Raw genomic sequence first — 14,425 nt, 5'->3', positions numbered from 1 at the left:
AGCTAATAATAGCGATTTGGATAGTTAATATCATACCTGCCATTTTTGGGCAAAGTCCTGAAAAAAGGTGTCTCCCAAAAGCTGGTGATGTGCAATACGGGTCCGATACTGATACGTTGCGCAAATATACTTAATGGGTCCGGTAATGTTTAAAAAGTAGTGTATTTTGAGTGCTGCTAATCTTGGGGAATCATCTTCGAACGATATAAAGTCAGAGGGCGAATCAAATAATGGTGTTATTCTGCACTAAATGTGTTATCTTGTCTATATTCAACTCTGTATGAAGTGTCTTCAAATAGTCTACATAAAAGGAAACATACATTTGCTGTTTTATAATACTGACTGACTCATTTTACTTGCCAGTAATTTTCTTAAATAAACAAATGACCGACTGAATGACTGAGCACAGCACAATGTGCCGCTGCGCTACGTACTTACCTCTGCGGGAGAAAAAGTAGTTCCCACCTTTCGCGTTTCATTTTGACAAGATATCAGTGATTTAGTAACTGTGTTCATGTTAATGATAAACATCAGGTCAAATAACTAAAGTATCAAAACTATCAATATTTTGACTTGAGAATCGACATTAGAGCATAAAGAGCTGGTATCGGTCATATTGAAATTTCAGTACATTGAGCTACCAAAAGCTTGGTGACTTTCTCCTGTTCAACAATGTGTTTGCTACTTTCCAATCAGGCTTTAGGTTCCACCACAGCACTGAAACAGTGATAAGGTGACAAATGATATCGGCCTGTGAACAGATGCAGGACAAGTCTCAGTCTTGGTTCTGCTGGACCTGAGGGCTGCCTTTGACACAGTTGACCATACTATCTTATTACAGAGGTTAGAAAACTGGGTGAGAATATCCGGTTCTGCTCTTAACTGGTTCAAGTCCTATCTCGATCACAGGACATACTTTGTTGGAATTGGTAACTGTGTCTCTGACCAAATGGCTATGACCTGTGGGGTTCCTCATGGCTCTATTCTGGGACCCTATTGTTCAACTTGTACATGCTGCCACTAAGCCAGCTCACATGCAGTTTCAATGTGTCATACCACAACTATGCAGATGACACTCAGATCTACGTGTCACTGACGGCAGGTGAACGTCGGCCTGTTGATTCACTTTGTCGCTGCATGGAACAGATCCGTGTGCGGATGCAAAACCATTTTCTTCAGCTGAACTCAGACAAATCCAAAATGAGTGTCTGTGGCCCAAAGAATCAAAGAGAAACTGTCCTTAAAAAACAAAAAATTATAATTGCATATGGAACTTCGTTACTGCTCATGTCTTTAAACCATAGGAGGTTTCAAATTGTTTGCTAAGATGTAGTTATAATATTTCAGAATTTCCAGTAAAATTATAACATTTTCATAGTGGATTTCTATTGTCATGGTCAATGATATACAAACACAATTCCTCTCCCAACAGATATTATATTTGCAATATCAAGACATTAGATATAAGAATATATATATGTATATATATATATATATATATATATATATATATATATATATATATATATATATATATATATATATATATATATATATATATATACTCTATAAATTAAAAATAATTTAGCTCAGTATATGGTCTACCTGTTACACCTGTGAATATTTCATTATTTGGATGCAATACCAGAAGGTGCTAGAAGGTTACTAATCTAAGGATCTGAAATGTGACGTCTTCAACTTTTACTCCAATGATAAATTTATTGCTAATACGTGCTCACTATTGACTGATAAATCCTCAAATCAGTGCTTTAGTGATACTTTACAAAGCGACATTGTTTTCAAACCTGCAGCAGTTTTTACTGGAATAACTTGTAAATATAGACTGGAAATCAACTTGGCAAGAAAATATTTACTTTCTCAAATGACCTCGCAGATGTTACTTTAAAGACCAAAGTGCTTAAAATACAAGACACAAGATCGACTCACTGTGCTCTTTTTTTGTCAACGCAAACAAAACTATATACACTACCGTTCAAAAGTTTGGGGTCACCCAAACAATTTTGTGGAATAGCCTTCATTTCTAAGAACAAGAATAGACTGTCGAGTTTCAGATGAAAGTTCTCTTTTTCTGGCCATTTTGAGCGTTTAATTGACCCCACAAATGTGATGCTCCAGAAACTCAATCTGCTCAAAGGAAGGTCAGTTTTGTAGCTTCTGTAACGAGCTAAACTGTTTTCAGATGTGTGAACATGATTGCACAAGGGTTTTCTAATCATCAATTAGCCTTCTGAGCCAATGAGCAAACACATTGTACCATTAGAACACTGGAGTGATAGTTGCTGGAAATGGGCCTCTATACACCTATGTAGATATTGCACCAAAAACCAGACATTTGCAGCTAGAATAGTCATTTACCACATTAGCAATGTATAGAGTGTATTTCTTTAAAGTTAAGACTAGATTAAAGTTATCTTCATTGAAAAGTACAGTGCTTTTCCTTAAAAAATAAGGACATTTCAATGTGACCCCAAACTTTTGAACGGTAGTATATATATATATATATATATATATATATATATATATATATATATATATATATATATGTATATATATATATATATATATTTTTTTTTTTTTTTTTTTTTTTTTTTTTTTCAGGATTCCTAAAAGAGGCTACTTTTAGACTTGGTGGACTATAAAGCTATCATCAACAGCGAAAGTCTTGTGTTGTTTTTAGACTTCTATAAAACATTTGACTGTGTTGAGCATCCATTTATTCTGCACACCTTGAAATATTTTGGATTTGGACACAAACGTGTCGCTACAATTTAAATGTTATACACCAACATTAATAGTTGAGTAGCTCTAGACTGAGGGACTTTTCCAAGATTTGATGTCAAAAGAGGAATAAGACAAAGCTGTGGAAGATCACCTTTACTATTTATAATGGTGGCAGAAATGTTAGCTATTTTCATGAAGAACTCTTTTATAGAAGGCATTCAAGTGATGGGAAATGAGATATTGATAAGTCATCTGGCTGATGACGCCACCCTTTTTTTGAAAAATCATCATCAAATCCCTTTGGCCCTACAAGCTATTGATTTGGTTTCTAAAGCTTCTGGACTGGACTTCAACACGGACACGTGTGAAATCGTCACCTTACACCATTGTCCAAGCACAACATTGCACAATATCAAAGTGAAAGATGAGGGCAAATATTTAGGCATTGTTTTATGTAACAAATAAGATCAGAGCAGATAAAGTCAACTTGGCTGTAAATCAATCCTAAACAGGTGGCTTCAGCGGGACTTATCCATCTTTGGAAGAATCTTGCTGACTAAAATGGATATCATGTCCATTGATTGATTGATTGAGACTTGTATTAGTAGTTTGCACAGTGAAGTACATATTCTGTACAATTGACCACTAAATGGTAACACCCAAATAAGTTTTTCAACTTGTTTAAGTCGGGGTCCACTTAAATTGATTTATGATACAGATATATACTATCATATATACTATCATCATAATACAGTCATCTCACAAGATAATCACATTGAATTATTTACATTATTTACAATCAGGGGTGTGGAGGGGGGGGGGGGGGGGTAGGATATGATTGTTTACATTTAATTATTAGCAATCCGGGGAGGGTGTTAGTTTAGGGTTGTAGCTGCCTGGAGGTGAACTTTTATTGCGGTTTTGAAGGAGGATAGAGATGCCCTTTCTTTTATACCTGTTTGGAGCGCATTCCACATTGATGTGGCATAGAAAGAGAATGAGTTAAGACCTTTGTTAGTTCGGAATCTGGGTTTAACATGGTTAGTGGAGCTCCCCCTGGTGTTGTGGTTATGGCGGTCATTTACGTTAAGGAAGTAGTTTGACATGTACTTCGGTATCAGGGAGGTGTAGCGGATTTTATAGACTAGGCTCAGTGCAAGTTGTTTAACTCTGTGCTCCACCTTGAGCCAGCCCACTTTGGAGAAGTGGGTAGGAGTGAGGTGGGATCTGGGGTGGAGGTCTAGAAGTAATCTGACTAGCTTGTTCAGAGATGTTTGGAGTTTAGATTTGAGGGTTTTGGAGGTGCTAGGGTACCAGGAGGTGCATGCGTAATTGAAAAAGGGTTGAACGAGAGTTCCCGCCAGAATCCTCATGGTGCTTTTGTTGACCAGAGAGGAGATTCTGTAGAGAAATCTTGTTCGTTGGTTAACCTTTTTGATTACCTTGGTTGCCATTTTATCACAGGAAAGGTTAGCCTCTAGACTTATCTACCCGGCTTGTTCCCTGCCTGCTACAACCAAGACTGTTCAAACTATTAATGACGTCAACCTAAAATTCATTTGGAAAAACAAATGTCATTATATAAGAAAAGTAGCAATGATTAAATGTGTTGAAGAGGGTTTTAAATTGACTTGAATCTAATGATTGGAGTCTTAAAATTAAAATGGTTGAATCTTGTGAATTCACATTCAATATGGTGTATAATTCAAAATGTCGTATTCCAGAGATTGGGAGGTATACGTTTTCTGTTGTGACTTTCATGTAAATTCATTACCAGTCAAACTGTTTAATTTCTACCCACAGACCCTACTTTATTGTTTAAACACTATTTTTATCCCCTCAATACACCTGAATGGAATTAGTGTTACATTCTAGTTCATAGAAAATCCATAAACCTGTAAATAGAATAATGTAACTCTACAGGAATTTGGGCTGTCATGTGTGTGTGCACATGCACATGCTGCAACTTGCACACTTTGACACCGTGAATATTCATAATAGACATAACAAGTCCACCATTGTTTATTCATTTTAATAAGTGGTATGACCGTGTGAGAACGTCTGTAACTAAGACAAATCTACATGTGTCACATGTTAGCCTGGTGAGAATGTTTCTTACCACCCAGCCACCAATGTATGTGACACGGTTGTCCGGTAAGGGACAGTTCGGATTGTAAATAATGTAAATAATTCAATGTGATTATCTTGTGAGATGACTGTATTATGATGATAGTATATATCTGATAGTATATATCAGTATCATGAATCAATTTAAGTGGACCCCGACTTAAACAAGTTGAAAAACGTATTCGGGTGTTACCATTTAGTGGTCAATTGTACGGAATATGTACTTCACTGTGCAACCTACTAATAAAAGTCTCAATCAATCAATCAATGTTTTAAAGGCTTAGACGCTACAATATGACTTATGTCAAATGTTCATCTTGTTGTTGTGTATTGGTCCTATAAAGTTTGTGTGTGTATTATAATAAAGCTGCTTCAGAAAACATGACGTCACCCTCGCTAGATTCACTTTTATTCTTGTAATGATGATATGACTTTTATTTTGTTAATATTCACGTGTTAGCTGCAGTGGAGGAACTGCGTTGCTGTCAAATATTTGTCTCCTCCTCCAGAAACTTCTTTCAAGTCACGTGATTTTATAGAAGCTCGTTTCTGCCTTGGCGTCCATTTCATGTTTACTCAAGTTGTCGTCGCCTTGTTTTTCTCTGACGATTAAAACTAGAAACTTTTTTTTTATTGACTTGTGCACTTGTGACATTTAATGATGAACTTGCTTTTCTTCTTTCTCCTAGTTGTACAAACACACAGCGTGACGCCTGGTAAGTCCACTTTCTTTAAAACTTTATACACCTCATTCTTACATGCTCATTTCATCCTAAATACTTCTTCTCATTATTATCTTCTCTTTTCACCAACATCAATCAGTGAATAGTTTGCATCTTCACTTGTTGCTCAAACATTTCATGAGTCAAACTTGTTCAAGTTGTCTCACTTTAGCAGCAAAATACATCAAACTTTTTACTTGAGCATTTCCGGAAACGTTGGTTTCACTTTTAAATAGGAAAATAACAATAATTAATCCAGGAAACAATCAAGTATCAGTTATAAAATGAGATGTAGATCACAATCATTTAATGCACACAAAAATTACTCTATTGTTGGGAATTATTCTGAAATAATGGATATAATTGACCCCCAAAGGGACAAGCGGTAGGAAATGGATGGATGGATTATTGTTTATTGTTTATTGAGGATCCCCATTAGCCGACACACAAACGCCAGGGTCCTTTTCAAAACTTCAAAGTAAAATAATAATACACACATCAAGTTACAATATAAGAAAGGAAAAAGGGAAAGAAAGAAAAAAAAGTTGTCAAACTGATAACATGAAAGATGAACTCTTAAGTCTAAAAAGTGACTTTACATGTTTCTTAAATGCTTTTTTACTGTGAATAGTCCTAATATGTAAATGAAGAGTATTCTAATATTGTTGTTGTATTCCATTGTAAACATTCCATAAGGCGCTGCTATATTTCCATGCTTTGGCAGTGACATCACTAGTTTGAACTTCCCCTCACCTAGGAAAACTACTTGTACTTCTCTGCTAGCAATAATGTCATATATTTATTTGACACTTACACTTGTAGAAGGAAATAAGTCAAGTTATTCATGTGTGTGGTCTTAAAGTGAGGTATAAATATGAAATATTAGAAGAGGAAGTGATTGTTTAGTGTGAGAAGCAGCAGTGTTTGAAGTTGAAATGAAGACAGCATAATTTCAAACAGGAATTGTTCAACATGAAACTAAACAATAAAATGTTCTTTTTCTGCCTTTTGTCTTTCAGTGATTCATTCACTCAAGTATTTCACCACTGCATCCTCTCAAGTTCCAAACTTCCCAGAGTTTGTGAGTGTTGCTTATGTTGATGAAGTTGAGATTAGTTACTATGACAGCAACATCAGGAAAACAGAATCCAAACAGGACTGGATGAACAAAATCACAGCAGAGGATCCAAACTACTGGCAGAGACAAACAGAGAACAATGTTGTTAAAGAACATGTCTACAAAGTCAACATTGAAACAGCCATGAAGCGTTTCAACCAAACTGGAGGTTTGTTTATGTTGAACTTTCTACTATTCTAATATATTTGATATTTTTATACTGTATTAAAAACACACATTACTGCACTGATATACCTTGTCTCTGTCCATCCCATAATAACCTACAACAAAGACATGTTGTGTGTTAGTTTCACTCTGCTTTACAACACTTTGTGTCTCTCAGGTGTTCACATTGTCCAGGTGATGACAGGATGTGAATGGAATGATGAGACTGATGAGGTTAAAGGTTGGCAGCAGTACAGTTATGATGGAGAAGATTTCATATCGTTGGACATGAAGACATGGACATGGACTGCAGCAAAACCACAAGCTTTCCCCTCCAAACTCAAGTGGGACCAGGACATATTTATACTAAATGACAAAAAGTATTATTTCACTGAGCGTTGTCCTTCTTACTTGAAGAAGTATGTGGAGTATGGGAAGAAGGTCCTAATGAGAACAGGTAGAAGCACACCTTGTACTTTCACCTTTTAACATGTTAGCACTCCCCCTATAGGAACATTACTGACATTACACTTTATACTCTTTTCTCTTCACCTCCTCTTTTCTCCATCTTTACCTCTATTCTCTCCATTGACCTCCATCTTCTCTCCACGTCATCCTCCATGCACACGTCACTTCCTGGGCAGAGCTTCCAGAGGTGTTCCTCCTCCAGAAGACGCCGTCCTCTCCGGTCACCTGCATGGCGACAGGTTTCTACCCCGACCTAGCCGACCTGTTTTGGAGGAAAGACGGCGAGCAGATCTTCGAGGACGTGGAGCACGGAGAGCTGCTCCCCAACCACGACGGAACCTTCCAGATGTCGGTGGAGCTGAAAGTGGAGGTGACGGCCGAGGTGGAGGGCAAGTACGAATGTGTGTTCCAGCTGTCTGGCGTCAAGGAGGACCTGGTCACCAAGCTGGAGAGAAGAAGCATCCTGAGCAACGCAAGCCATGAAGGTGAGATGTTGAATAGTGTCAATGTAACCACCTGATGTTCCTTCATGGGACTTATGAAGCAGCTGTCAAACAAATCAATCATACCATACCAACAGGCAACGTGAGCGTCACTGCCACGCTGGCGGTCCTCGCTGTGGTGGTCCTCCTGGCGGCCGCCATCATCATCATCATCTTCATCATCAAGCGTCGCCCAAGCAGACAAGGTGAGGGACACAAATGTTTCCTCTTTCAGGAAGACGCGGAAAAGTCTCTGCCGTCATTCATGAGATGTGAATTTCACCTGCTTTCTCTTTCATTTCAGCCCAATACGATCCAGCTGGTAAGTAAAACATCTTCTCTTTCTTGGAAAGCATAACAATAAACATAGCAGTGGTGAAGCATCACTCACACACTTTGTAAGTTTACCCCCACAAAGATTGAAGTTATTCATATAATTTATTACATATTCATCTTTGTTATGTCAGGTATATTCAATATAATATTGACTTTCTGTTTCTGTTACCATCAACATTCTGGATTGTTGCTATCTTTGTAAGGGTCAACTTGCAAACTTGCTGTTTTAAGGTGTGATGTAGACACGTGTTACAGGAAAATAAAAGCTTCCCTCCATTAGGAGTAGCTTGATACTGGTGTAAGCGCACGCAATAGAAAGTATCACAGACAACTTTTGATGAGTCGTCATGACAATGAACATCAAGGGCCTGATCGACTAATGCTAGGTTCACACCAACGGCGCTTTGACGGCGCTTTAAAGCGGCATGCAAAGCGGCGTTAAAGCGTAACAAAGCGTGATTAAAGCGTGAGGGTCGTAATGGATCGTGGGAAAGCTTGTAGTGAAGCGGGACATGCGGCAAGTCCACCAAAATTTTTTAAACGGTTTAAAAAAATTTGGCGCTCTGTCAAGAATGGAATAAAGCGCCGAGAGCGTATCAAAGCGTGACAAAGCTCAGCAAAGCTTGACTCAAAGCGTAGGAAAGCTTAACAGATCTTGTTCAAAGCGCGACTGTGATATTGACTAGTGACATTGAAACTTTATGTAAAACCAACACAGGATTACAAATCCATTCTCTTTTGCATCATTGCCTTTTTTATACGATGATCATTGTTTCTGTAGAGTTTGCTGTTTGATGTTACAGTTTGACATTACTGTCTATAATTTTTCTGTATGAAAATGTAAACAAAAATGGTTCATATAAAACATAATATAACGAGAAAAAAAAAGAGAAATTGAAAAAATAAATGAATATAAAAAAATGTGTGAAAACAGTGTACTGAGTTTTTCACATTTTTTTTACTTATTTGTTTATCATATTTCTCTTTTTTATTATATTATGTGTTTTATCTTGTATATAATAAAACGAAAAGAGAAATCAAATAAATAGATAAATCTAAAAAATGTGGGGGGAACTTAGTATACTGAGTTTTTCACTTTTTTTTAACTTATTTGTTTATTATATTTCTCTTTTTTATTACATTTTGTGTTTTATCTTGTATATAATAAAACGTAAAGAGAAATCAAATAAATAGATAAATCTAAAAAATGTGGGGGAAACTTAGTATACTGAGTTTTTCACCTTTTTTTTTTTACTTATTTGTTTATCATATTTCTCTTTTTTATTACATTATGTGTTTTATCTTGTATATAATAAAACGTAAAGAGAAATCAAATAAATAGATAAATCTAAAAAATGTGGGGGAAACTTAGTATACTGAGTTTTTCACATTTTTTTTTTACTTATTTGTTATCATATTTCTTTTTTTTATTACATTATGTGTTTTATCTTGTATATAATAAAACGTAAAGAGAAATCAAATAAATAGATACATCTAAAAAATGTGGGGAAAACTTAGTATACTGAGTTTTTCACATTTTTTTTTTACTTATTTGTTTATCATATTTCTCTTTTTTATTACATTATGTGTTTTATCTTGTATATAATAAAACGTAAAGAGAAATCAAATAAATAGATACATCTAAAAAATGTGGGGGAAACTTAGTATACTGAGTTTTTCACTTTTTTTTAACTTATTTGTTTATCATATTTCTGTTTTTTATTACATTATGTGTTTTATCTTGTATATAATAAAACGTAAAGAGAAATCAAATAAATAGATAAATCTAAAAAATGTGGGGAAAACCTGAGTTTTTCCCTTTTTTTTTCTTTTTTTTTCTTTTTTTTTGCCATATTTCTTCTATTTATAATTCCAATGCGTAACAGAGCGTAACAATGCACAACAGAGCTTGATAATCGTGTCAGAGCCTGATTTAAAGCGTCAGGATCGCATCAAAGCGTAATAAAGTTCAATAAAGCGTAATAAAACGTATCAAAGCGTGATTTAAAGCGTATCAAAGCGACATCAAATCGTGAGGAACGGTAACTAAGCGGCAACTAATTCATATCAGAGCGTATCAGAGCGTATCAAAGCATAACATTACTACGGAGATCGGGATATTCGTGGAAAAATTGACAAAAATGACGGCGCTTTGCTCGCCGCTTTAAAGCGCGGCAAGCGCCGTTGGTGTGAACTTGGCATAAAGGTTTGTGTGTATTAAAACATGTGCAAACCTGATCTACTTAACTCGTGCGCAGAGTCTCTGAAATGAGCAAAATAGAGAACACAATCCATTTAGCGTGTGTGTCTTCATGTATGTGCAGAATATATGCTGATTATCAATCCCCCACAATAGTAGGAGGAGGAGATACAAATGTAACTAAATGAGGCAATTCCTGAAGGAATTGTGTGTGAATGCTCCAATGCTGAAGTTGAACTGAAATGCTGACAGAATGTAGTATGAATGTAAGAATAGTTTGAATGTTGGAATGGTTTGAATGTTGAAGAGTTTGAATTCCCAGGAAAACCGGAATTTGGTTTGAAACTTGGGAAAGTGTTAGTTTGAATGTCCAGGATGAGAGGAATGTGTTAATGTTGGAATGCTTTGAATAGATTGAAAAATGTGGGAATTGTGCATCTTGGAAAAATGTCCCATTCATTTCAATGGGAACTTCCTGGAAAATTGGGAATTTTTTGGAAAATGATTAGGAGCATGAATGTCCTGAATGAGCTGAATTGGTTGGTGTTGGAATTGTTTGAATAGGGCAAGAAATGTTGAAGTAGTAAATGGTATCAGGGAATTTTGGTAAAATTTGCATTTTTTAAAAAATGGTAAAAAACGTGAATGTTCTGAATGAGTTGGAATGGTTGGTGTTGGAATTTTTTCAAATCGGTCGAGAAATGTTGAAATAGTAACATGTTGAATTGAGAAATAGTATTCCTGGAATTAGTTTTTTGTCCTGATTAAGAGGAATGTTTTGACAGTAGAATGGTTGAAATGCGTTGCAAAATGTGAAAGGAGTACTCGCCAGAAAAAAGGTGGAAATGGGGCTTTGGAAAACCAGGACTTGTGGAAAATCCTGGAATTTTTTTTAGCTTGGAAAAGGGGAAGTTTGAATTTCCAGGATGGTGGAATGTGTTGAAGGTGGTTTAAATAGGTAGACAAATGTGGAAGTTTGAAAAATGGCCAATTCATTTGGAATGGGAAAAATGTCCTGGAAAACCTGGAATTCTGGGAAATCTGAGAATTTTTGGAATTTGTCAAGGGAAAGCCCGCGATTCTCGAATAGGCTGAACAGTTTGAAGTTGGAACGCTTTGAATCGGGTGAAAAATACGGAACGTAGAACGCGGCAAAATGTTAACCAGAAGAAGAAGTTGAATAATAAATCGATGAATTTTGGTGTAGAAAAGCACATGTGTGAATGTTTGGAGCATTCACACAATTATTTAGCATCTCACACAGAACAGACTCAAGAATAAAGATGAAGAAGGCAGCTAAAGAGAAGAAGATGAAATGGGCTTGGTGAAAGGAAACGGAGGCATGGCACTAATGGGACACTTACCTGACTAAGACACTGGAGGGCTGCTTGCACATGAGCCTTGAAGCCAAGCTGAACCTGTTTGGAGACTTAGTCTTAGACTAGTCAGGAAGTAGAAGAGCAGAATTCTGCTTCTGATTGAATTGACAGCTGAAAAGATGTGATATGAGTGAAGATGCACCTTCTGGATGGACTTCCTTCACCAGAGTGAGGTGTTGGCTTAGCATGAGCAGCGTAACCAGCTCACGGTGCCTTTTGTGCTCCCACAGCTGGTGACGCTGGTAACGAGCTCTCAGAGAGACGTGAAGGCTGAAGGCTGAGTGAGACACAGTGAGGACTTTTCTTTTTCATGCACCTCCAAATGTTCTTCTGACTTTGTGTGAAGATGATGTTCAACTTGGCTCTCACTCTGCCACATGCTAACATCTGCACTTGGATTCACCTGCTTTTGTTGGGAATGTGCTGAGTCATCTTCTTCCTCCAGGATGCTTTGTGCACTGGAACACAGAGAGATGTCTCCATCGCTGAGGGACCTCATCACACTTGGACATTTATGCACTAATTGCTCCTCATCTCATCCATCATGTCTTCTTTGGCTCTTTATGGCTGAGAAAATCTGCATTTTTCAACAATATTTTGCCAGTCAATCATGTTGATGTTGATCTTTGTGTCCATGTAGTTGTGATGTCATCATTTGGGGCTCATGTGTCATCACATTGACAAGGATTTCTTCTTTCCTTTTCAAACCAATAGACAGCTGCTTATCAGTGAATATCACCTTGTGTCACATGTCAGCATTATTTTCACTAATATTTTGGAACAATAGTACCATTTTTCAGTACTTTTGTATGTTAATGTTATTGGTTTGGTAATCATTTTTTCATGTAACATTTAAAAATGTTGTCCAGTTGTTATATCTTGTTTTCTGATGACATTAGTCTCATTTGCAATGCAGTTGCACTTCCAAGACCATTAGATGGCAGCACTGTATAACTATTTATGCTATGTTGTCAAACTAAAAAGTAGCTTTTTTCCAGGAAGATGAATTTGTTAGGTTGCGCCCTACAAAGTGTCAATACTGTAAGTATTGTCCTCATTACACAAAACTGTAAAATTCCAACTATAATCTTAGTTGTCGTTTCCTTTACCAAATTCCAAGGTGTTGAAATCGCCATGTAAAATCGCCCATGCTAATAGTAGCCTGTCTATGGCAAATCCTATGTAAATTAGCAATAAGCTAGCGCATTTTGAAAGAGTGTAGCATTACTTTACCTTTGAGCGTTTTTTTATGAAGCACACTTTGTTGGTGTTGAAAATGTCAAGGTGACTTAGAGGGAGTTTGGCTGAGTCTGGCCTCAGTGCTGCTTGAGTGATTGTTTACGTGAGCCCGTGTTTAGTCTGAAAGCAGACATGACCAGTCTGAAACCGGACATGACGTCACATGCAACAAAGGTATCCAACTATGGCACCGTTTGATTTTACTTGAATTGATAGTTAAGGGAATTGGGGTCATTACCTACCAAAGTAGTGAATTGGGTAGCCAACCTACCAGTTAGTGTGACGGAGGGGGACAGTGACACAACATTTATGACAAAGCGTTGCAAAATGTTTATATTTTTTGAAAATAGTTGCTGTTATTTCCGTTCCTTTTTGCATAGTCATATTTTTGCTTGATTGCCAAACATGGCGAGGATGTCATTTGGGAAGTAAACAAGGAAGGCCACTCTTGATATTCAGTGTTTTATGTGTACTATGTTTCATGTACATTCTGGCTGTTTTATTCAGTAAAAACTTGTCAAATACAATTCTGTGTTGGAGGTGCTTTGTCATTACACACATGATAACACTTTTAGTTTGCAGTCATGCAAAACAAGTGTCAAATGTCTCAAGTATTCCTGTAAAAAACAAAAAAAAGCACATACAGCAGATTGTGAGACAAAAAATTTGATTTTTTTTTTCTAGCTGTTTGAATTATTTAGTGATAATTTGGGGTTGCCAAGCGTCTCTTGAAAAACAGAATTAGAATGAGAAACAAAAGTATGTGTCACGTAATGAGCCTAAAAGGGCCGCACTTTGTCTGGTGTTATTGCCCTTCAGTTTCAGTTCAGTTTATGTGGAACATGCATACGATACATGTAATGCATCACATATTTCCAGTTGCTTCATGACAGCACGTCCGAAAAGGAGCAGGAAGAAGCAGAGCTTATTTAATCCTAGCCCTTTTCATATCATAGCAATTTTATCCCATTTCCTTGTTCTCTGTAACAGAACAGTGAATACATAATTAATACACAATAGTAAGTAAACAAATATTAAATACATAAATAATCATTATCTAAAAAAAAAGGTTCAAGATGTTCATAATTCTTCTTCTTTGTACTTTTTGAACAGTCTCTTAAACTGGATCATATTGGTGCTTTGTTTGGTTTCTTTAGTTAATCCATTCCATCATTTAATTCCACATACTGATATGCTAAAGGTTTTAAGTGTTGTACGTGCATACAAATGTTTTTAATTAGATTTTCCTCTAAGGTTATATTTCTCCTCTTTTGTAGAGAAGAATTGTTGTACATTCTTGGCTAGCAGGTTATAGTTTGCTTTGTACATCATTTTAGCTGTTTGCAAATTGCACCAAATCGTTGAATTTCAATATTTGTGATTGTATAAATAAAATGATTGTATGTTCTCTATATCCAACATTATGTATTATTATAATTGATCTTTTT

The 14,425-nt window shown here is 36.4% G+C and overlaps 1 protein-coding gene across 2 annotated transcripts; it reads left to right on the top strand.

The window, feature by feature from the left end:
- Nucleotides 1–5,405: 5,405 nt before the first annotated feature.
- LOC133664550 (H-2 class I histocompatibility antigen, D-D alpha chain-like) lies at nt 5,406–13,879 on the top strand. 2 transcript variants are annotated; one of them, XM_062069264.1, is made up of 8 exons: nt 5,406–5,585; nt 6,611–6,877; nt 7,052–7,114; nt 7,518–7,826; nt 7,922–8,029; nt 8,128–8,145; nt 11,969–12,029; nt 12,184–13,879. In XM_062069264.1, the coding sequence occupies exons 1-7, from the start codon at nt 5,528–5,530 to the stop codon at nt 12,010–12,012; spliced, it is 867 nt and encodes a 288-aa protein (XP_061925248.1). In that variant the 5' UTR covers nt 5,406–5,527; the 3' UTR covers nt 12,013–12,029; nt 12,184–13,879. The 2 variants fall into 2 exon arrangements, with proteins under 2 accessions (XP_061925248.1, XP_061925247.1); XM_062069263.1 differs by having other exon boundaries at nt 7,052–7,330.
- Nucleotides 13,880–14,425: the final 546 nt, after the last annotated feature.

Source organism: Entelurus aequoreus, linkage group LG14 (assembly GCF_033978785.1).
Source record: "Entelurus aequoreus isolate RoL-2023_Sb linkage group LG14, RoL_Eaeq_v1.1, whole genome shotgun sequence".
In the NCBI taxonomy this organism is placed as follows: domain Eukaryota; kingdom Metazoa; phylum Chordata; class Actinopteri; order Syngnathiformes; family Syngnathidae; genus Entelurus; species Entelurus aequoreus.
The sequence above is the reverse complement of the archived record's forward strand: the minus strand, read 5'-3'. Positions and strand labels throughout refer to the sequence as shown.

What these genes read in the sequence shown, in the direction of transcription:
- LOC133664550 (XM_062069263.1), top strand. Translation starts at nt 5,528, where the DNA reads ATGATGAACTTGCTTTTCTTCTTTCTCCTAGTTGTACAAACACACAGC. An exon ending in GCGTTTCAACCAAACTGGAG is followed by an intron (nt 6,878 to 7,051) that starts GTTTGTTTATGT and finishes TGTGTCTCTCAG; the next exon opens with GTGTTCACATTGTCCAGGTG. An exon ending in GAGCAACGCAAGCCATGAAG is followed by an intron (nt 7,827 to 7,921) that starts GTGAGATGTTGA and finishes CCATACCAACAG; the next exon opens with GCAACGTGAGCGTCACTGCC.